The sequence below is a fragment of the Thermobia domestica genome, chromosome 16 (assembly GCF_964235325.1).
Source record: "Thermobia domestica chromosome 16, izTheDome1.hap1.1, whole genome shotgun sequence".
Classification (NCBI taxonomy): domain Eukaryota; kingdom Metazoa; phylum Arthropoda; class Insecta; order Zygentoma; family Lepismatidae; genus Thermobia; species Thermobia domestica.
Genome location: NC_137469.1, coordinates 156,438,587 through 156,461,715, shown reverse-complemented (window position 1 = coordinate 156,461,715; position 23,129 = coordinate 156,438,587). Strand labels below are relative to the sequence as shown.

Genomic DNA, 23,129 nt, shown 5'->3' with positions numbered 1-23,129 from the left:
GGGAGAAACGTCGAGAGGAAACATCCTCGCACCATCTGACTTTCACCTAGTAATGCGACCGTGTTGCTGCCAACGAGGAAGAAATATGCCAAGGTGTTTCCTCTGAGCTTAGGTAATTTCGTCACCGAAAATTTTGACATAGTAATTTCGTCACCTGTAATTTTGTCACCAAAATATTAGAATGTAGGAAATTTTGTCATGGTCATTTTTTCACCTTTGTTGAACTAAGTAGAGACAAAGTAAACGACCAAAACAGCTAATCTTATCTTAATCAAACTTGGAAAACAATTCAGTTGGTGTTCGACTCTGGAAAATCGAAGTTTCGGATACTTGACGCAAGAACAAACAATAATAAAAGAACATAATGTCAGCTTCAGAAAATGTTAAAGGCACAGGCAAATTGTGTAGCTAATGGATTTATATATCACTATTTACAAATATTAAGTTTTCAAAATTTCAGAACAGAAAATAGAAAAAAATATAACTTGTTATAATGCAATAAGTGTTTTACAGGTTGATTTTCTACTATTCATAACATGATAGGAAACAACAAGCAATTTTTTTTTCAAACATTTAGTTCCAGTGTTATACGTTATGCACAAAGACTGGAGCCGTTTCTGCAAAATCTGAAACACTCTTTTAGTTTCTTTTTTGGTGGTTGACCCACAGCATCTTGATGTAGCTCAGTTGAAACCGTTTCTTCAACTTGTTGAATTAAGTACTATCAAAATAGTCCAGAAGTTCCAGCTGTTTCTCGGAAGCCTCTTGTATTCCTGATGCACATCTGTTGCGGGAAGAAATGTCAATCCGTTCATTTTCTCCCATAATAGTCATTGCTCTCGCACCGTTCTGTGAATCCAATCTCTTGAACCTTTCTCCACCTTGAGTGAGCCAGGTGAAAAAAAAGCAATGCTGTACACGAGTTGATAATATTTCTGTGATAGAATTACTGGAAACTTTTATCTCTTATCTCAAATACGGGTCTAGGATGTTTCGGTGTAGGACATTTCGCTGTAGGGTGTTTCGGTGTAGGATGTTTCGGTGCTGGACGTTTCCTTGTACGAATGTTTCGGTGTACGGTACGGACGTTACGGTGTAAGGACGTTTCTGTGTAAGGACGCTTGGCTGTAAAGGACGTTTCGGTGTATAGCCTAATATTTGATTGCATTAATCATATGCTTGTAATGAACAGTCATGAAGTGTCATAGTGTAGTCACTCTGCAATAGCGTAAACTGATTAATATTGTAATTGAGTCTCATTGTTATTGCTCAGTCTCTTCGTAACATCAGCGTATTTTTTTCTTTTTTCTGACTTCATGTTCGCCAATTAACTTTTGTGTTCCATTTGAACAGCACTAACAAGGAGACTTACGGAAGTGTAATTTACTGATTTGAATGAAACTTTGCAAACTTGTAGAATATCAAAAAATAATCGTCACGTATATTTTTTTTATTTTGGCAATGGTGCGGATTTAAGGGTAGAAACCACCCTTTTAGAGGTGGCCTCCAAGCATAAACAGAAAATAATCATTAAAATAGAAGATTAAATGATACAGCCAGCTTACTGCCAAGGGGGTTTTAGGACAGGTGATTCAGAACCTGACGTTAAAATTACAAAATTCAAATTGGCGGATCCAATATGATGATTACTATTACAAATAGTCTTCTGGTTTGAAATGTTCTGCAGTTAGCTAAGAACAATTATAATTGGCAGGGACTACTGAGAGAAGGTGCACACTGACGCGAAACCCCTTTCTGTACTTATTTTAACAGGACGTTTGATTAAATCTATAGCCCAAAAAGTTAGAAGCCAGTACCAATGCATTTGTCGCGAAGAAGAAGCAACACATGTAAGTTACTGGAAAAGAAAATATTTATAACTCTGATCAATATGGTTTCATTTTTAAATGTAGACGGGACGTACTCTAGTGTTTACAGAGACACAAACAGTGGAAAGTGTGGCGCAGTCAGTAAATTCTATGACTCATAGCTACATCATACAGCCTATAATTTCTGTAAATAGTGTTTTGTTATCACCAGGGATTTATTTGTAGCCAGGGAAGCCTGGGAATTTCCCCCCTTCTAAGTTTTCGTTTCCCTGTCTCTACGTTTAATTCAATCTTCCCAACCTGGGAAAGTACTTTCCACCTTTCTTCAGATGGGTTGCCACGTTAGAAGAACTTGTGGCTGTCATTTAAAAAAAAAAAAAAAAAATCTTGAACCCCTACCATATTTCACCATGTTCACATAGTCTTGAAAGGGTCATAATTTTTTTTTTCCATCTTGCAAGGAGTTGAACAGTGTGCAGCATTCTGGGACGTCTTGCTTGTTACCCTGCTATCGCCCTCCCGCTGATATAAAGGAAAAACCAGTTTCGCCGCTTCCGAAACAACGGATTCTTTTGGACAGGGAGGGGAAGTGCGCCAAAATACACGTTTTTAATGAGGAGGTTCACTGTTTGTCCACTAGAGTGCAATGCTGCATGTGTGGAAACACCTTTCTTGCTTTCAAGAAGTTGTAACATCTAAATAGTAAATAGAAAGATCGGGTTGCAAGTTTTTTCTTTTTATGACAGCTACAAGATTCATTTAACGTGGCAATGTGGCCTTAGGCTACACAATCTGTTTTAAAGTACAATAATTCAACTCCATATTTTAGTAACAATTCTTTACTTTTAAGTATGTTTATTGTCGCGAGCTATGCTGGTCTTGTTTATAGAATTCTTTCCCGAAGAAAAATCTTGCAGCTGATACCAGTGATTATCATACTTCATCTGAGTAGCACAATAATAATAATAATAATAATAATAATAATAATAATAATAATAATAATAATAATAATAATAATAATAATAATAATAATAATAATAATAATAATAATAATAAATTTTCAGTTATCAGTGAGCAGTCACTGCAGATGTGAATTGGTAGTTTCTTCGTTGACAAACACCTTAAAAAGAATATAAGGAAATGGATATTAAACTATACTTTAATAAAGGAAAAGCTCCTGACGATTGAAAGGCATGTAATTCCGGTACACAAAATAAGAGGCTTTCTTGTTAATTGTGAATGAAATTCGTTTTAAAAAGACAACTGTGATATTTAGAACTGCCTATGTTACTGCCCAAAATCGTCTGTCGTTTACCGTGCATCTTATTAAATAGTAAAAAATAAATTGAATGAACCTCGAACAAGTTCTCTACTTTAATGTTACGTGTTCAAATATTATTAACTTTGTAGCTACAGAAATGAACGAAAAATGACCCGTATCTTGCGAATTCCGATGAACCCTTCGCGCTAATGATGGACGAATCCTCCACTGTGTCTCATAAATCTGTTCTTATTGTGTATATCCGTACTGTAGTTAATCAGGTGTGTAGCAATATATTTTTAGGTTTAATGAGTTATAGGTAACAACAGGCAGAGAGGTTTGTGATTCCATAGTTAAAATATGTAAAAGTATGAATCTTTCCCAAATTATATTACGGGAAAGACTTATAGCAGTTTCTATTGATGGCGCAAATAACATGCAAGGCGAAATAAATGGTGCTGTTTCTTTACTCCAGCGAGAATTAGACACCAATTTATTTGTGTTTTACTGCATGAGTCATAAGCTAAAACTGTAAATACGATTTCAGATATGGTTCATTTTCAAAGCCTTGTAGATTGTACAGTGTTTACTCAATGTTCCCGAAGAACAGGAGAGAAATCGAATTAATATCAGGAGAACTAAGTATTCGCTTCTATAATATTACTAAAGGTTAGGCTCTTCGTACCGTTCAGTAGAACCATTGCGGAAGTCTTACCCTGCGCTAGTGGAACACTTTCGAGAAGCTTCTACAAATTTGCAGAGAAGCTTTCAGCAGCGTGCAATATTTTCAGATCTGTACGTAAAACTCACTAAGTGGAATTTTGTTTGTGAAATGTCCATGATTCGAGATGCGCTGGAACCTCTACATATCCTTAGCCTGTTTCTACAAGAAAGGTCTGCATCCCTTTTACAGGTTATAAGCAAAATTGAAAAACTGTAAATGTTCTGGAAACGTTGAAAGAAAAAGGCGGCGTGTCCGTGGAACAATTACGTCAGTTTGAAGAAACTGGTCAGTTTTATGGAGTCTCACTGGCAAAACCCTTAGACAATTCTCTTGAGAAGTACCAGAAAATAAGATTGCAAGGGTCTAGCAGATAACATACGCTCGAAACGTTCAGTGGTGCCAAGGTTTTGCTACAATCCAATTAGAGAGAAGAATTGTCTGCAAGAATGTTAAACGGCGACAAAGAAGCAATGCAAATTTCAAAAATAAAATAAAAGAAATAAAATTTTTCTCTGATGATTCAGCCAAAATTCTGCAGGAATTTCTAGAGCATAAAATGAAACATAATATTGGCCCAAGTCCACAACGTCTTAACATGGAAGTCAGTGTTCTTCCAGTTTCTTCTACAGAGTGTGAGAGGCTTTTCCAGCTTAAACTTCCAGCATACTGATACTAGAAACCATTTATCTGTAAAAACCCTCGAATTTATTCTTTTCATAAACGTTAATGGACCAAATATTACCTCGTTCAATGCAGAAAAGTATACCATCAGCTGGATAAAAAATTGAGATCATGATATCATGCCGCTACCAATAAAACAACTGGGAAAAAGACGGTATCCGATGTAAAACAACCTAGTATTGCTACACTATTCTAAAGTGAGGTATGGTGTGAAAGTATTGTTAATTTCTAAAGACAGTGTTAGATAACATGCCGTAAATCATGCTTCAGCTTAACTCTTTCTTTGTTCAATTCTGGATTCATTTTAATGCCAGTATGTTTTGTTGCCCAAAAGTTTACTTTCAGCAGAACATTGATAGGTGCACACACCCCTGAATCTAATTTTATTAAGTACAAGAAGCAAAATGGTACTAAAACTTATTTATGATAACGAGCAATGACATTTAGTAGCGTCTTTCCCCTTCTATTTAATAAAATTAAGCTCAAGTATATGTGCACCTATCACTGTTCTGCCCAAAGTAAACTCTTACCTTTTGTTGTATTTATTATTCAGGCGGGGAATTTAGTCTTTAAGGACCAAATTAGAACAGACTAAAGAATTACTTGTCATAGCAAAACCGTTTTACGTAGGAGTGTGACACTTGTTATGACAAGGGTGTGCAGATTGCAATGCAACTATAGAGCTTTTACTCAGCAGTAAGGCAAAACGTAGTACGGTAATTAACGCACGTAATCTTATCTACCTAACCAAATCTTCTCTAACGTGCCTATCCGTATTTACCATAAAATTGTTTAAAAAAAAATAAAAATGATTAACTTGGGGTTCTCCTATAAAACTAGTACCATAATTTCAAAGTAGGTAAGTTTAAAAATAATGTTGTCCCAACCCCACTTTAAAGTTGTTCTGTTATATGGAACACAATCTTGCATAAATATTCCCCCCTTCTACAAAATCCACAAATAAATCACTGGTTATCACCACTGTTAATTGTTTTATAGGAAAACAATGGAACATTTGGTCTTGTAGTCCAACACAACCTCTTTAAATTTGTAAACATCCTTGTAAAAACATCAAATCCGGAAAAATTAACATCAAGTCTTGTGAGATCATGGTTCCAAGAGATTTTTCTTCAAGCGTCTAATCCAAAGTCCATTTTGTTGTTAGCTTCGTGGAGTGGTCACATTTCATCAACTTTGAACCTATTTTAAGAACAAAAGAGTAACTCATAATATAAACCATTTCTGCGGGAACAACTGGTAGGATTCAGGCTCTTCTTGTGCTCTTTAGCCCATTAAAAAAATTTCTTGAGACATTTATCTGACACTGTCCTTCTCTACAACTATAACATCAATTTACATCTCCGTAATAATATAATTAAGATCCCAACACTGATTCATAATCAGTTTTCTTCTCCTAGATTTGCTAATCTTATTCGGTATGCATGACATAAAAGCGGTTATTTTGAAGAAAAACCTCCTGTGTTTGAAAATTTCCTTTCAAAGATTGTGCAGCATTTTGCGATTTGTGCACAGTTATTGCCGTAACAAGGTGTGTGTGGTGTACACAATGTTTATACACCACACACTTTTTTTTTTTTTTTTTTTTACTATATATATCATTACCGTAAAACGTTTTCCCAGTCAATTCATAATTATAACATTTGAGGATATAAGAAGTTCTGACATAGAGTGAAGCGAGGGGATCCACTATAAATAAGTAACCCCTGACAATTACAGCAGCATTTAATTTTTTTATTTATTAATTTATATTTTCTACTTCATGAATTTATTTCTCCGTAACGAATAATTTTCATTTTGAAGAGTGGACATTTCGATGTAAACATTGGAACTTTTACACCGAACCAGCCTCACACCTAAACGCCCTGCACCAAAACGTCCTACATCAAAATATCCTACACCGAAACAGCCGTATCCCCTCAAATACGATATCTGAAATATGTAACTCTTTATTTAATAATAATAATAATAATAATAATAATAATAATAATGATAATAATAATAATAATAATAATAATAATAATAATAATAATAATAATAATAATAATTATTATTATTATTATTATTATTATTATTATTATTATTATTATTATCATTATTATTATATTTCGATTTGTTTCAGTTGAAGATTAAAGAAAGCAATTTCAAAAACTTTTCCGATTCATTCATTGTACTTGTATTATATTCTAAAAGACACTGGTGATGATATTATCGTGACAAAATTTTCGGTGACGAAATTACCTATATGGTAATATTTTGGTGACAAAATTACCAGTGACGAAATTACCGTGACGAACTTTCCGGTGACGAAGTTTCCGGTGACAAAATTACCGCCGCCCGTTTCCTCTCGAAGTTTCTCCCATTGTGACCAGAGAAAAACAAAAAGAGGGAAGGAAGCGAAACCTTGCATGAAGCAACTGTAGGAAGGGGGGCACCTAGCCACGTATTGGTTAATATCACCGGATGTAAAATGTTGCCAACTCAACACAAAGTTGTATTTTTTGAATAGCACTACGTTAAGTTATTACAAATTTTAAGTCTACATACAAATCGAAAACAAACAATACCACAATACCACTTTTATTGTTCAGTGTTGCAAACTAATTATGCTATAATATCACAAAAATCCAGAAACATCCCAATTTTGGAGGTCTCTATAACAGTGATGACGCAAGTGAGACGGATGGTGCATCGCACATCGAAAGCACCTTAGTGTCGAATACTATGGTCAGTATATGGTGTATTTCTATCAAACAGAAGAAAAAAGCTACAAGGAATTCAAAACTTGACTTCTTGCAAAGGGTTTTATTTCGAAAAAGATGTAATGATCATAATGCCGTTTACAGCAATTTGATATTTTACACCGTTTAGGAGATATAATAATGAATGTTAAAGTTGGCAATACTACTAAAAGTCGTGAAATTAGGAGAATATGTGGTAATCACAACTACCAAAAACTGTTGGTCAAGTATCAAAGGTGCGAAAACAAGCAACGTTCGCTTTATAAATTTCTTGCAACTGCGTCATTTTAAAAAGTATTGCCAACTGTAACATGTATATATGATGTCTAGTGATGGGTAAATTCCCGGGAAGATATTTTTCCGGAATAATCCCGGGAAGATTCCCGAAAATGGGAATTTTCCGGGAATTTATCTACAATCACAAATAAAATTGCATTCTATTACTATATTATGATTTCAAAGTTAAATTCGTTTCTATATCACAGTATATTATTACTCTTGTTCCCAGCGGAGCCTTTAAAATGTATATTTTGAACGATGTTATTTTATTAATATTTTATTATATTTAGAGAGTATGCATAAATCTATATTTATTTACAATATGTTCTACGAAAGTAAATATGTTTCAAAAATGGTATAGTAAGTCGACATACTTTTAAACCGCTAAAAAGTTTAAATTTACATGTAAGTGGATTATCTGAACTTGACTCTACTACTGATATAAACATATTAAATTTTTAAGTGTTATAAACAAATTAGGTTGGGTAAGTGCCAGAAGACACATGTCCCACCATTTTGTCAACATTTGCGATTGCAAGATACTTTCTTATCTTTATAAGTTTGCATGTAATATTGCCATACACGACATTTTTTCCTGCCCATTTCTCGAAATTTCATGCTTTAATTCACATGTAAGAGAAGTCCGAGTACCTCTTCAGAAATTCGAGTCAGAGACAGGAGACAGACCGACGTCTATTACTAACGGTGGTTCAGGGTTAATTAATAGTACTTCATCTCTATTTCTACATAATTCTACATTACTTTACAAAATGGATTCTTTTCATCATTTGTAAATTAGTACTTTGCTACTTTTGGCTATTGTTTAGTTTGGTGGGTCCAGATTTTGCACCTAGTTTTTTTGCGATATTCTATTTCGATGCGGTTGTTTTATGGTTTCATACGTTAAATTACGTTACCAACATTAAATTCAGACAGCATTGCCGAGTGAGAGTTAGCGAGTGAAGGCGGGGTAGAGCCCCGCAGGGCACGTTGTTTTCTATCTTCGTTACCAACAATTCGCTTTCTTTTCTCACATAAATCACTTCCACTTACCTTTACGGTTTGTACAAATCCCCTACTGCCCTAAACAAAATTGTGTTCAATACTTTCTTGACTAATTGAACACCACTATCAACTCATTTGTTCCGTAAATCGTCCTACTTTTTGCTAGTTTTGGGCCCCCAATACTAAACAATTACCCTACCTTTTGGTGCAAATGGAAATGGTACTTAAAAACTCATATTATTAATTATGTCAAGTACAGTAAAAAAATTTAAATTTTTTTAACCTCCAAATTCTTTAAAATCTAGAAGTAAATCATAATATATTAAAATAATGTAATTAGTCATACGGTTCTTATAATTTGGAAAATAAAGTAAAGAAATGGATATAAATTCCTTCCCGGGAATTTATAGGCCAGGGAAAAAAACCCCGGAATATTCCTATTTTTTTAAAATCCTTTCCCACTGGGAATATTCCCACTGCCCATCACTAGTAATGTCCAAGAGGTCGGGTGCCCCAACTATAACCTCAGTGCAGAAAGTGGCCAATCACTTCAGCAAATAACAAAAACATTCATTTTTAACAGTTATAAATTCATCGAAATTAACACATAATTACAAGCAAATTATCTCTCATTGCCTTAGAGCATGTACGATTTATTGAACTTTTACATCATATGTCTCTCCGGTCTTCACAAAATAACCAACTTTTTAAACATATAGGGGAGATCGGGGCTGGTTGGCGAACTTTTCATTCTTTATTTTTTTTATGAGCAGATTGTGCACTGTATTGCAATGTAATGGATGTGTACGGACAGACCAATGTTTCCTCTAATAAATTCCATTTTGGGTTTTGTTTTGTTGCTTACAGTTTTCGAGAAATAATTTTTCTTTCTTTTAAAACGGAGTATGCCAACCGACCCCTACTGAGGGTCTGGTTGGCTGATAGCGTGGGGCTAGTTGGCATTCTTTTTAAATATAGCAAAGCACACACAAATTGGATTTATTAGAAATATACGTTATTTTTCTGAATTCTATTATATATATTGCAATGAAGTAGGCTATTTGAAGTTTGAATTTACTTTTATTCACAACATTTAAAAGAATCAGCATTATGAAATATGAAAACTTCTTTCTTTTATTCTAGCTTGGTTGTCATGACATTGAAAGCTACAAAATTATCAAACCACATCAGTTTTAATATGATTTGGTGTAGGTTAATTCTTCATATTGTTTCAAAATGTAATTAAAATAACTGAACTATCAAGAAAGGTAGTTTATTTCCCGCTGTTCACAAAGTAGCTAAGAGAAACTAAGATATGTTTTAGCTGAATTATCGAGAAATGCAATTTATTTCCTACTTTCCACAAAGAAAGAAAAAGCAATAGCTAGGCCTCTATTTTTGTAACAAAAGAGCACATGCAAAATATTCTTGATCCTGAGAATTAGGCCTATTTAGAAAATTCAGAGTCCGGCATACAGTCTTTTCTCGATTTCTAAATTTTGACAGCAATCCAATATCTGCATGCTATTCTATAACATTGAAGTAAAAGATTGGTAGAACTGTAAACTATATAACAATAAAACAAACAATGTAACAATAAAAATAAAATGAAATAAAATTTCACATGAGGTTGTTTGGCGCACTTGTCAACCAACCCCAAATGCTATACGCCAACTAACCCCAAGCCCATTTTGTGCAACAAAGTCGTAATTACTCAGCAATTGTTTGGCATTTACGTTTTATTGTTTGAATATCCATAAAAAAAAGTTCATATCTAACTAATGCTATATTACTTACCTCTGTACCCCAAGTAGTGACGATTCTGTGATGTAACAGAGAACTGAAAAAAAATACTTCAGACTGGCAAAAACACGCTTTATCTAATAGACACCATAATCCGCAAGTTACAAATTCCATATAAAGGTGGCAGCTGCATCCATAGGTCGCTCTTTTATGACAGTAGCAACAGCTCATTATGTTAATTAATGAAGGAGTTATATGCAGTTCGTCACCCAGCCCCGATCTCCCCCAATAAGTAAATGTTAATGCTATTGTAAATGGTTATCTCGTTCAAATCCTCAAATATTTGGGCGATGATTTGATTACTTTCTCTTAATTACTCTTAGTTTCTTGCTTGTTATTCATAAATACTTTCTTTCTTTATGTTTTTACTAGATTATCCAGTTATTTGATGATAATACAAACAGAATTGGGTGTTTTCCGTTTGGCAGAATTGTCGATTGGAAGATTTGTCCATTTTCACGATTGGCGCATTTGGTAATTGGCAGATTTGGTAATTGGCAGGTTTGGTAATCGGCGGATTTGTCAATTGGCAGATTTGTCCATTGGCAGATTTGGTAATTGGCTCATTTGTCCATTCTCACGATTGGCGCATTTGGTCATTTTCGCGTTTGGCAGATTTGGTAATTGGCAGGTTTGGTAGTTGGCGGATTTGTCAATTGGCAGATTTGTCCATTGGCAGATTTGTCCATTCTCACGATTGGCGCATTTGGTCATTTTCGCGTTTGGCGCATTTGGTAATTGGCAGATTTGGTAATTGGAAGATTTGGTAATCGGCAGATTTGTCAATTGGCAGATTTGTCCATTCGCAGATTTGTCCATTGGCTTATTTGTCCATTTTCACAATTGGCACATTTGGTCATTTTCGCGTTTGGCGCATTTGGTAATTGGCAGATTTGTCCGGGTCCCTTTTCAAACCCTGGTTTGTCCACCACAAAGTTCACTTGGCGAGGGCTGGGATCGAAGCAGGGACCCCATGCACCAGAGGTGAACGTTTTACCACTGAGCCACCGCGGCCCCGAGTAGTCCTAAGAGTAAAACTAGATATTTCCAAAAGGAAATAAATTATTGTTTTGTCCTACTTAGATGAGTAACAATAACTCTGTGGGCCCCTAAAGCTGATTTCGTCGCCACCGAGGGGCGACATTTTTCCTAGCGTACAAAGAGATAGATCTGCAGGATCCATGACAATTTATTTAAATTATAGCACTAAATTCTTCAATTCTTCAATGTTTCTGTCCCTTTCTGTCCTCTGTTGTTTGAAGCTCTGATAATTTATTCATATGACATATCTATATAATTATTTCATAGTGTCAACGCAGAAATATTTTTTTGCTACTACGTCTTGTTTTCCATTGAAATGGCGTAAGAAAAGTAGTTTTGGTTTACAATATTTAAAAAGTAGAAGAATGAACTTGATTCGTGTAGCATTTGGGTGCAATACGAGTTAGGAATTCAATACTTCTTAAGTTAGTGTATGCGAATGAAGTTATTGTATTTCTGCAATAAAAATGAAGGTACAGGGCTATGTAATGCACTCCATTTCTTGTCTATATTATGGATTCAGGAAAAAAAATGAAATCTTTAAGTTTTACGTCCCACGGTTATGCCGGTTAGGCTAAAGGAGACGGTGATGATCAAAATGAATGAAATGATGGAATGAAGAAAGTGGGAGGAAACGGGAGAACCTTGAGAAAACCCATGAGCACGGTGTTTGTCCACCACAAAGTCCACACGGCGCGAGTTGGGATCGAACCAGGGACTCCAAGCACCGGATCTGGTGCTTGGGGTCCCTGGTTTGATCCCAGCTTGCGCGATGTGGACTTTGTGGTGGACAAACTACGCTCCACATGAGTACATTCTAAACCAGCTATCGTCTTAGGTAATCTGTAGAATGGCAATATATTCATTTTTACAGACAAGAATTATTTTATTTTTTATTTCATGTTCATGTAAAACAGTAAAATACATAGATAATAATTTTTCTCTTATAAAAGTGTGATACAAAAATTATAAATTGGGATGCAATTTCAAATTGGATTTGCAAATTGCTACTACGCAAGAAGCGATATGTAAAAGAAATGCTGATATATACATGAAATTCATTTTTAGTAGCCAATGAAATGTGTCCCCAGTGAATAATCCTGGCTACGGACCTGGTCTGGGAGACTGTCAGGTCGCGGACGATGCCATTTGAGGGCGTTCTCTTTCCTCCTCTAGCGTCGTCACTGAACTTAGTAAAATGCAAATTAAATGGTATTGTCTCTAGATGTTTTTACGTACGTAAAATGAATATTTGAAAACACTTTTAACAACTTAATCATCATGGAACATGTGAATCGTTTGAAATCTCGAATTTATTTATTTATTTTCATAACTGGAATATTTTTACTCAGTCTATGGTGAATTAAAAGTAAGAAACTAGGAAAATATTAGTTTACATGAATCGTGAACTGAGATAAACTTTAGAGATGCAGAACGACGTCAGTTTTCATTGTTTGGGGAGGATAAGTGGAGGGGCAGAGATATTTTTGAGGGGGTAGATATATCTTTTGTGTAGTGAAAATAATTTGACCTATCTTACAAAACAACATACTTGAGAATATAGTCAGGGGTTAATGATGGAACTAAGGCGTCGTCCCCCTTGACGCCTCTACGTCATCACTGTGAGGATGTTAACTTTCAATTTACGTGTAAAGTACCGTAGTCATTCCGTTCAACATACTCCCATTAAGGATCGAACACTGGACACGCACATGCAAAGCGATGCGAATATCAAAAGAATATCACTGTAGCCGATGTATTAGAGAATATGCCTGCTCTGAGCTTTTCGTAAATAATTTATTATCTTCTTATAAAAGCAAACAATATTAGCTATGATGAAACTGACAGATTAGACAGCACATATTAACACCTGTAATACTAACAAAATCAAACAAAAATATGATACAATCCATTTCGAAAACTTACCTAATGCGCCAAGAATATAAATAACCAAGAAATAAGAGAAGAAACAACGAATCCACAGAAAACTCAACATCACATCAGAAGTTAGTAAATGTACACACTCTATGAATAAGGCGAAAATAAAGAACTATTTTAGTTGAAAACAATATATCGGTTGCCTACACCTTGTCAACTATACTGAATGACATCATCTGAGAGAAATGATTAGATAATGTTGTGCTATGCTGCTCTCAATTGATAAGATAATATTCTTAACAGATCAATAGAGATAAAGATGGATAAATGTAATATAGAGGAAACACGAAAAATTCTTAGGGTTCAGGAACGTGAGTGGAACGCCTGTCTTCAATACACATGAATACGTTCAAACGGTGTTGCAGTACGATGTTTCGTGTGAAAACTTGTGTTAGATTTGAATCACATTTTAATACCACGTCCCATTATTCGCTACCTCAATAAATGAGGATGTTCTGAATAATCACAGTCGGGAAATATTGCTTATGAGATATTAAGTTTTGTTAGAGTTAGATAAAAAATATATATTTGAATTGGTATTTGTTAAAACAATATCAATATTTTAAAGATTTTCATTTTTCTTGTTTTTGAAGTTTGTGTGAATACTGTTATTATTTAAAGTTGAAACAACATCGATTTTTTTTTTTATGAATAAGAAAAATACACGTCATTTTATCAGTGAATAATAACCCTATCCATACAGAGTCCATGAAAGCGGTAACAATGATAAGGCCTAGTCGTTAAAATAATATCAGATGTTGTTTCAACAAATGTCGATTTCTTTCTGATCACTACAATGCAATCCAATCTATGAAATAGATTACATTTTATGAGTCTAACCATGGGCGGCGATTAGGGGGGGGGCAAAGGGGGGCAGTTGCCCCCCACTTTTTTGAAGTAATCCTTTAATGTATATAATTTCATTTGGAAGTGTATTTTTGTATGTACAACTGTTTCATAGAAAAAAAAATGGTGCCATATGATTGCCGTTGCGTGAGTACGTATTGGTTGTCTTCCCGTGAAGTTAAGAAACCTACAGGAATTGCGTTTTGCCACGGAAAATGGCCCAAAAATTGACCTATTGAAGCACAACAATTCCAGCATACTTTCAATTCAGGGATATAGAAGCAAAATTTGCTAAATCCATTTTTTAATTTTCTCAGGAAATGAAGAAGTGACGCCCGTATGTTTCAGAAGTTGAACTTTTTTTTTTTTTTTTTGTTTAGTGTTCACTACTTAATACAAATGAGTGAAATCAACCACTAAACAAAACAAAGAAAAAAAGTTGTTTAACAATTTGGAAAACATGATGGCATCACTTTTTCTTTGTTCCCAGATAAAATTCGAAAATGGATTTAGTAGGGTTTGCTTCTATACCCCCTTCCTACAAGGGCTCGATATTTTAGTCAGCCGCTTTGAAGCTAACTAAGAGAACGTTTCGCAAAGAAAATAAGTATTTCACAAGGTATTATTTAATTACACAAAAATTGACAGTTATTAAAATGTCTTTTCTTCTTTGTAAAGTAAGGAATATTGATTAAAAGGACAGTAATAAGAAACAACTTCCACCTTTTTAATTGTTTTGTAGTGTAATATACGCGTGAAGTGGTGTGTTTAGGGCTGTACGAGTGTATATACAATGAAATTTAGTGAATTCAACACAATTCTAGGTTTTAGGATTATTTTCTATAACTGGAGTGTGGAGTGATTGTAAGTATTGTTGTGTTTTAATGTGTTCCAAGCAAGTGAAACGTGCACCTAGTGGCAACGAACATGTTTCGGGAAGCTACAAAAGCAAATATTGCTTTAAATGCCGTAGCATATGCTTGTAGTATTTACTGCCTTTCATTTTTAAGAGTAATATACGTTTAATAGCATGTCCGGAATTAAAATTTAAGTTGTTAATTAATCCCAAGTTTTAATATTACTTCTACAAAACAAGACTCGTTATTCATTACTGTTTAATATTATCCTTTCTATTTATTTCTTTTGTACATTTGTTATTAAATAATCTGATTACACAATTTTCCACACAAAATTTTAAGATATTCATGAGCGTAATCAAATCTCTTCTTACACATTCGTTGTTTAACAGTACAAAGGGCTAGTACCTACTTGCGTTGCTCTTGTCAATTTAATTAATAAAATATGAAATACGATATACTGTATTTTAACCGAAAAAGATAGTATCCTATTAGTTATACAACCTTTCGTCAAACAAAGTGTTAGAAACAACCAGGGAAACTAAAATTTATATACAGATATTCTGATCATATCTTGCCCCCCCACTTTTAACGTCCAATCGCCGCCACTGAGTCTAACGTACGTATTTCCTGGAACCACTGGCACCAATTTCTGTATAACTTTGGGGGTGCATGTACAGGTTCATGCTGGGAAAATATACAGGTCAGATATACCCTTACTTACACAGTTACTACAAGTACAGTAGAGCGTCGATTATCCGAAGTAATTGGGGGACATGGGTGTTCGGAAAACTGGTTTGTTCGGATAATCGAACTGTACTGTACTGTACTGCACTGTACTGGACTGTACTTCTACAGCCAGTGCCAAACCGACAGAAGTGTGCTGATTGTTGAAGCACAGCGACTGGCGGCTTGGGCGGTCAGCAGCGCCTTATGAAGGCCCCATTAGAAGCAATGTTCCGCCAGCGGTGGCTCAGTGCGGCGACTACTGTGGGAAACTTGGTTTGGGAGTGAGGGGGATGATGGACGGTAGAGTGGGAGAGTAACAGGTGCGAGCGAGTACACAGTTCGGTTAATTGTCGTTCGGTTGACCGACGTTCGGATAATCGACGCTCTACTGTATTATAAAATTTAAATATGTCAGTATAGGCGTAGCATGAAATAAGTGAACTACTAAATCATGCTAAGTTCTAATAAAAATAAACAACTTCAGTTACAAGAGCATAAAAAATCTTATACATCCCAACAAGAGAATACTTGTAGGATATCCTTAATTTCACGTCTTTTTACTATTTTTATTTCCGTTCGCATTTATGAACTATTAATTGAGCTGAGCGAAGCGAAGCTCTTATACTCGGGTTAGCCGTTTGGTTGTCCGCGAACTCCTCCTAGACCGTTTGGCCGATCTCAACCAAACTTAGCACGCTGATAGAGTATGTCGTGTTGAGTGACAACATAGGTCGAAATCAAAAATCCGATGTACCATCGAGGAATAATCACCGAAAAACGCTTGCATAGACTTAACATGGGGGAAAAGTTTTCACGCGATTTTTTTGTCAACAATTAAAAATGGCATTTATTATTGCATAATGGCCAGGAATGATTACGTAGTTTAAGCTCGCTCAGTTCATTTCATTGCAATCGGGTATATACATTGCATTCCTAAAACTGCCTCTGGCAGTGCAAGAACACGTGACACTTCTAATTAAGCGCTTCCAGTCAAACTTTAATACCTATACTGATGTGGTTCCGACATACACTGCTTTGAATCTATCAAGACTAAATAATACCTGACTTTGCCACCATTTTCTTATTTCTGTTATTTATTTATTTATTTATTTTTGAGTATGATTACTGGTGGTGATTAAAGTAACTTTCGCAGGTACCATTAAACTGTTTGACACTTGAAAATTTTCATTTTTCGATAATTTTGTGATTTAATTCAAATACTTCTTGAAATGCAGCAAAATGTTGTAGATTTTACAGCTTCAATTTGTTGGAGGGAGCCGGCTGAAGGCAGACACATATTTCGAGGAGGAACTTTTTTTTTCTTTTTTGTATATCGAAAATAATAGTTTTGTACTACTTGACCTACATTACAACACAGTATGTCCTGGGGGCAGTCAGAGGGAGCATCAGCGAGTTTTCTTTGAAACTCGACTCGACTCGAAACATACATCTTTGAGCTCGACTAGAGAACTCGGCTCGAAAAATTCCCTCCTATTCGTCTCGAATTTGGGTCGAGTTTCGAGTCGAGTCGAGCCAAAACGAGACAAATCGAACTAAATCCTGTGTGTAATTTCATGTACTCTAGTACCCTACTTAGAAATATCATTATCTATCATACTACTACCACAATTCATTATTATTATTATTATTATTATTATTATTATTATTATTATTATTATTATTATTATTATTATTATTATTATTATTATTATTATTATTATTATTATTATTATTATTATTATTATTATTATAACAACAACAACACCATGTATAACCATGAAAGATAGTAGGCTTGTATCTGAATACTAAAAACTAGTTGACTGTCGATCTCGGTCTTCGAGAAGTCTTCAGGAGGCAAGGACATCACTCACGAAGTTCAGGTTTGAGTTCACGAAGGAGCAAGTATTCGGGCTCGAGTCAAAAATCGTTGAAAGTTATAGGGCGCCGGCTAAACATGTTCAAAACTGCTCGGTCCGGGTTTAGGGTTGTTAACGGCTCGGCTCACAGCTCATTCACTATCGAGCCCGGCCGAGAAGTGAAACGAGCCGTCTCGAGCCGATGGCTCACCCGAGCCGAACTGAACCGAGCTGATGGATCACCCAACCGAGGCAATTCCCGAGCCATCGGCTCAGTTGAGCCTGAGTCGAACCGAACCGATGACTCGTTTCAAAAGAGCCGGCCTCGAGTCGGTGGCTCATTCCAACTGAGTAGCTTCGAGCTGTTCGCTCAGTTGAACCGAACCCAGCCAGTTAACATCACTCCCGGGTTGGGTTCAAAAATTCGACCGTGCAAGTAAGCCTTGATTGTAAGGAATTACAGTTTTGGTGCTCACAACATTTGAGGCTGTTTCGTTATAGGAAATCTATTGTCGTCTCGTTATCGAAACGAGATGCGATCAATGTACCCTCTCGTGAGCAACACTAAAAAGTATTCCACATGACTGCTTACAATTCTCATGGCTTTCGCCTTCTAGTCTAATCAGGCCATGATTTCAAAACGAGTTAAAACGAACCTAACGAGCGAACCATTTATCAAACTCGACTCAACTCGACTCGAAACTCGACCTCAAAAACAATGACTCGGGTCGGAACTCGAGAAAATTACATTTGACTCGACTCAAAACTCGAGTCGAATCCAGTCGATTTTCGAGTCGACTCGAGTTTTAGCTCTACTCGTGCCCATTCCTAGAGGGAGATTTGGACGACGCCACTGGGGCGTTAGTCCCCTTGCCGCCCTTGTCTTCACTTTTTAACAGCCTGTGGGGGACGGGGAAGAGAGTTTTCTGATTATCCAAATTAAGAGCAAGTGAGGAAATTACATAAATTAAGAAGTAGTGAGCTCCAGTCTAAAAGCCAGAAATTGTAGCGATTAGAATCGATATACTGAGCACACAGTGAACTGAAAGCTGCCCGGCCAGCCATAGCTCTTAATGAGCTGTAACATTAGGCGTTGTTTTATCTGGAAAAAAGAGACCGATCTGTCTGCATTAAGCACAAAATGTGACAGTGGTTTTTCTGGACAATGCATAATCATGAAGAAGAAGATAATATATTGAACTTTAGAGGTTTCTATTTAATTTGGCACCATTTAGCTTTACCATATGCGATACCTTAAACAAGGATGCTTCTAGATTTTACATCAACATTCATATTACTTGACAAACTAAACATTGACACAATATTAACAATTAGAGCATCCCATGACTATATTGTTAACATACGTGCTTTCGTTGCGGGGGACCGGTCGAATCGGATCCCTCCACGTCCGATAATGGGTTACCAACTTTTGAAAATGGAAATACCGGACACCCCCCGGAGTACATATACTCTTTAAGATCGTGGGGGCCGCGGTGGCTCAGTGGTAGAGCGTTCACCTCTGGTGCTTGGGGTCCCAGGTTCGATCCCAGCCCCCGCCAAGTGAACTTTGTGGTGGACAATCACCGTGTGCGTGGGTTTTCTCGGGGTTCTCCCGTTTCCTCCCACTTTCTTCATTCCACCATTTCATTCATTACTCATCTTCACCGTCTCCTTTAGCCTAACCGGCATAACCGTGGGACGTAAAACTCAAAGATTTCATTTCATATTTTTAAGATCGTGATATCATCGGTCGTCGAAAATGTGTACAACCTGAAAGTGGTTACTTCACATAAAATTGAGCGATTCGGAGTTCGAATTTAGTACCTTAGTAGTAGTTACCTTTGAAACATTTATTAAACTGATTCCAGTTTTGGTTGACTAGGCACATGCAATTTTTTGTAGTCTACCATCAATAATACATCGTATTTAATGTAGAAAAGCAAATATAATTGGCAATATAATTATGGTATGCACAAAATATATTTGAAAAAATAAGTCTTACCGACTTCGCTGATGCTGGTAATATCTCATAATGCCTACATACTTTTACTAGATCTGGATGCATTATTTAATTGGAAGGCTGAGTTGATTTTGAGTTTTAACGTCCCTTTTCAGCAGCGAGGCTATATGAAACGTGGACCTACTGGTTAACGTGGAATCCAAACCATATAAGCTCCCACCAGGAATTGAACCTGGGTCTCCAGCGGCAAAGGCGCGTACGCTAACCGCTTAGCTACGGAGGAGCTCTTAATTGGAAGGTGTATCTAAGGATAAAGTAGTGCTAGCTGCGCTCTTGAAACTTTACTTTTGTTGACTTTTAGCAGTTTTGGAAGTTCAGTTAATTTTACTGCCTTCAACTCTTAAGGTTGGTTTAAAGGGACAAGTTTTGTCGATAGATGGCAGTACAATCTTCGTATCTCTTCCATGTATTTTTTACCTTTCACGAAAATTCACGATTTCTGTCACAAATTCCAACCTACAGACTTCAAATTTTTAGAAAAGTAACTTCATAATCTATCGAAGGCAATAATCCGTGCCGATTTTTTATTTAGAATTTTCTTCATTGTTGAAATGGATTGATTGTTGAAATGGATATCCAAACCTTTAACAATGGAACTGTTTCAACAATGAAGAAAATTCTAAATAAAAAATCGGCACGGATTGTTCCCTTTAATAGGTTATGAAGTACCCCCCTAAAAATTTGAAGTCCCTACGTTGAAATTTGTAAAAGAAATTGTAAATTTTCGTGAAAGGTAAAAAATACATGGGAGAGACACGAAGACTGTAGTGACACCTATCGGCAAAACCTTAGAACGACAGCATGTATTATTCGGCATGCATGTATTATTCTTTACCTGCACCATTTAGATATTTTAATCAAAGGTGTTATAAACTAGCCAACTATTTAATTATTTTATATAGGTTAGAAGAAGAAGTTATATATATTTTTTAAGAAGTTATTATTATATAAATTGTTGTGATTGTTGTGATTGGAAGCAGACATGTCTTTCGCGTTCTGCGCAATTCTCTTCGTTTAGTGCAGGTGAAGTGAGGTTTTGTGCTCTTTGTTATGAAGTAAAGTGTGGTTGAAGTTCTGATGGGACTTTTGGTTAAATACGTTTTCGAATCGCTTCAGTGGTTCAGATGATTGACTGAAAATTTGCTATTTTCAAATTGCTATTTAATGGTCGTTAATGGATTTCAATTAATGGTCGTTATTTTTCAAACATTGTTACATTTCCAACAATGTAGTTGGGTGTAATTTAAATTTAAAATTCAAATTTAAAATTTTATAATAACTATGGAGGATGATCGTGACTCTTCTAATGATACCAGTAATCCTTTCACTGGTATTAGTGATGATATCAATAAAGACTGCAGGGCCATTAATGCAGATTTCTCGCATGTAAGCAACGCATCAGGATCAAAATTTAACCAAAGAAATCAAACCCAAAATGATACCACATTAAACATGAGCATTGATTTTTCAAACAGGCCTAACGAGACTACCTGTAAGCTTTGCAACAAATTATGTGTTAGTTTAAAAGACCTAGCAATTCATAATAGCAGGTGCCATTATGATATCAATAAAACCAAATCATGCTCGCTTTCACGGAAGTCGCAACCATCCACTGACAATGTCGATCACCCAAGAAAAATTTTGATCTCCAAATGCAATAAGCTTCTAGCAAGATTAAAGTCTTCTATTCCAATGTTGCGCAGGGTACCTCGAGGGGCTAGAGCTACAGTGGCAGACTCTCTGTGTGAGGTATTGCAACAGATTGTACGTACAAATGACTCAGAAGCTTGGATGGATCTCTTCTTTTTTCCTTACGTTACACTGTGCGTGCCATCAAAAGCTGACAAAGTGAATAATTTAACATCATGGGTTAAACAAAGAGTGCGATGTTGGTCTGATTCTCGTTGCGAAGCCCTTCCTAACCACAGTAAAAAATCCTTCAAAGCTCGACGACCAGTAAATTCCACTTTTAACATTAAGAATGTCGAGAACAAATTAGTAGATGGTGATGTCCGCAACGCAGTACGGCTTCTCATCTCAGAAGATACTATAGCTTCTCCGAATGGATCTGTATTAGAAGCATTAAAAGAGAAACACCCGGCTCACAGCCACCCTTTTGAACCTCCCGATCTCATTGAGCCCAGTATGAGCCCAGTGCCTTGAGTATCAGCTGACGAGTTTACGAAGGCACTTAAATCATTTCCTTCCGGGTCATCAGGAGGTATGGACAGTCTCCGTAATTCAATATTAAAGGACCTCCTACTCTCCCAAGACTGCAAAGCTAAAGAACACCTGACTAACGCCATCTGTGATTTTCTCCACTTGATTATTTCGGGTGATGTGCCCATGGAAATTAGACCTATTTTCTTTGGAGCATCACTAATAGCTTTGAGGAAGAAAAGTGGCGGCATTCGTCCCATCGCAGTAGGCAATGTGTGGAGGAGATTGTCAGCCAAAATAATTTGCCATAGAATTAGAGAACCTCTAACACTTTTTCTATCCCCACACCAACTGGGAGTTTGCGTCTCACATGGAGCAGAAGCAGCAGTCCACGCTGCTCGTATGTACTACTCTTTTCCACACCATCAGGAGAAAGTGTTTCTGAAGATAGACTTTAGAAACGCATTCAACGAGCTGAATCGTGATTCTATGCTCATACAGGTAAAAAACAATTTTCCATCAATTTATCGATACGTACATCAGTGCTACTCGCAACCGAGCAACTTATACTTAGGAGATGAAATAATCCTCTCTCAGCGTGGCGTACAACAAGGCGACCCTCTTGGCCCTGGTTTGTTCGCACTAACTTTACAATCCATCGTTAATAGTATCAATACAGAACTGAACATATGGTATTTGGATGACGGGACTATAGCTGGAGACAAGGATACAGTACTAGAGACATTAGAAATGATCCGTAGACGGGCTAAGGAGATCGGATTGCAAATGAATTTCTCCAAATGTGAGGTCAGCTTTCTCGGAGTTTCCAATGAGCAGTCTAATAATCTCTTCAAGCTGTTTGACGAAGCCGCGCCTGGGATTCAAAGAATTTCGACAGATGACGCCAGCTTATTAGGAGCAGCATTATCTAATGAGGCAAGACGAACAATATTAAAAGACAAAATTTCTAAATTAGAATTCTTCTTTACACGTCTTTCCTTGATTTCAGCTCACTCTGCCTTTTACCTACTACGTGTCTCATTGTCCATGCCAAGGCTGCTATACTTTCTTCGCTGTGCTCCTTCTTGGCGGGATGCTGATCTAATGGAATGCTATGACAACACCTTGAAAACCGGCCTAGAATCTATCCTGAATTGTTCACTCAACAATAACTCTTGGTTGCAGGCGTCCCTTCCTGTTAACCACGGAGGTCTCGGCATTCGTCGCGCCATGGATCTGGCTATTTCATCCTTTCTGTCTTCATTCTATGGCGCTAAGCCATTGATCGAGACCATTCTCCAACAAGATCTTAGCCTAGTATCGGATTCGGACGTCAACGAT

The 23,129-nt window shown here is 36.3% G+C and overlaps 1 protein-coding gene across 2 annotated transcripts in view; it reads right to left on the bottom strand.

Annotated features, from left to right (window-relative positions):
- LOC145673477 (uncharacterized) overlaps positions 1-23,129 on the bottom strand; it is a 493,254-nt gene that overhangs the window by 97,742 nt on the left and 372,383 nt on the right. Inside the window, exon 1 of one of the 2 annotated variants that reach the window (XM_081743209.1) lies at positions 13,309-13,477. The exons of the other annotated variant lie outside the window; for it this stretch is intronic. Coding sequence (XP_081599335.1) covers positions 13,309-13,378 — 70 coding nt within the window. The 5' untranslated portion in view covers positions 13,379-13,477. Of the gene's footprint in view, positions 1-13,308; positions 13,478-23,129 lie in introns of those variants that run through there. 2 annotated transcript variants of the gene reach the window in all.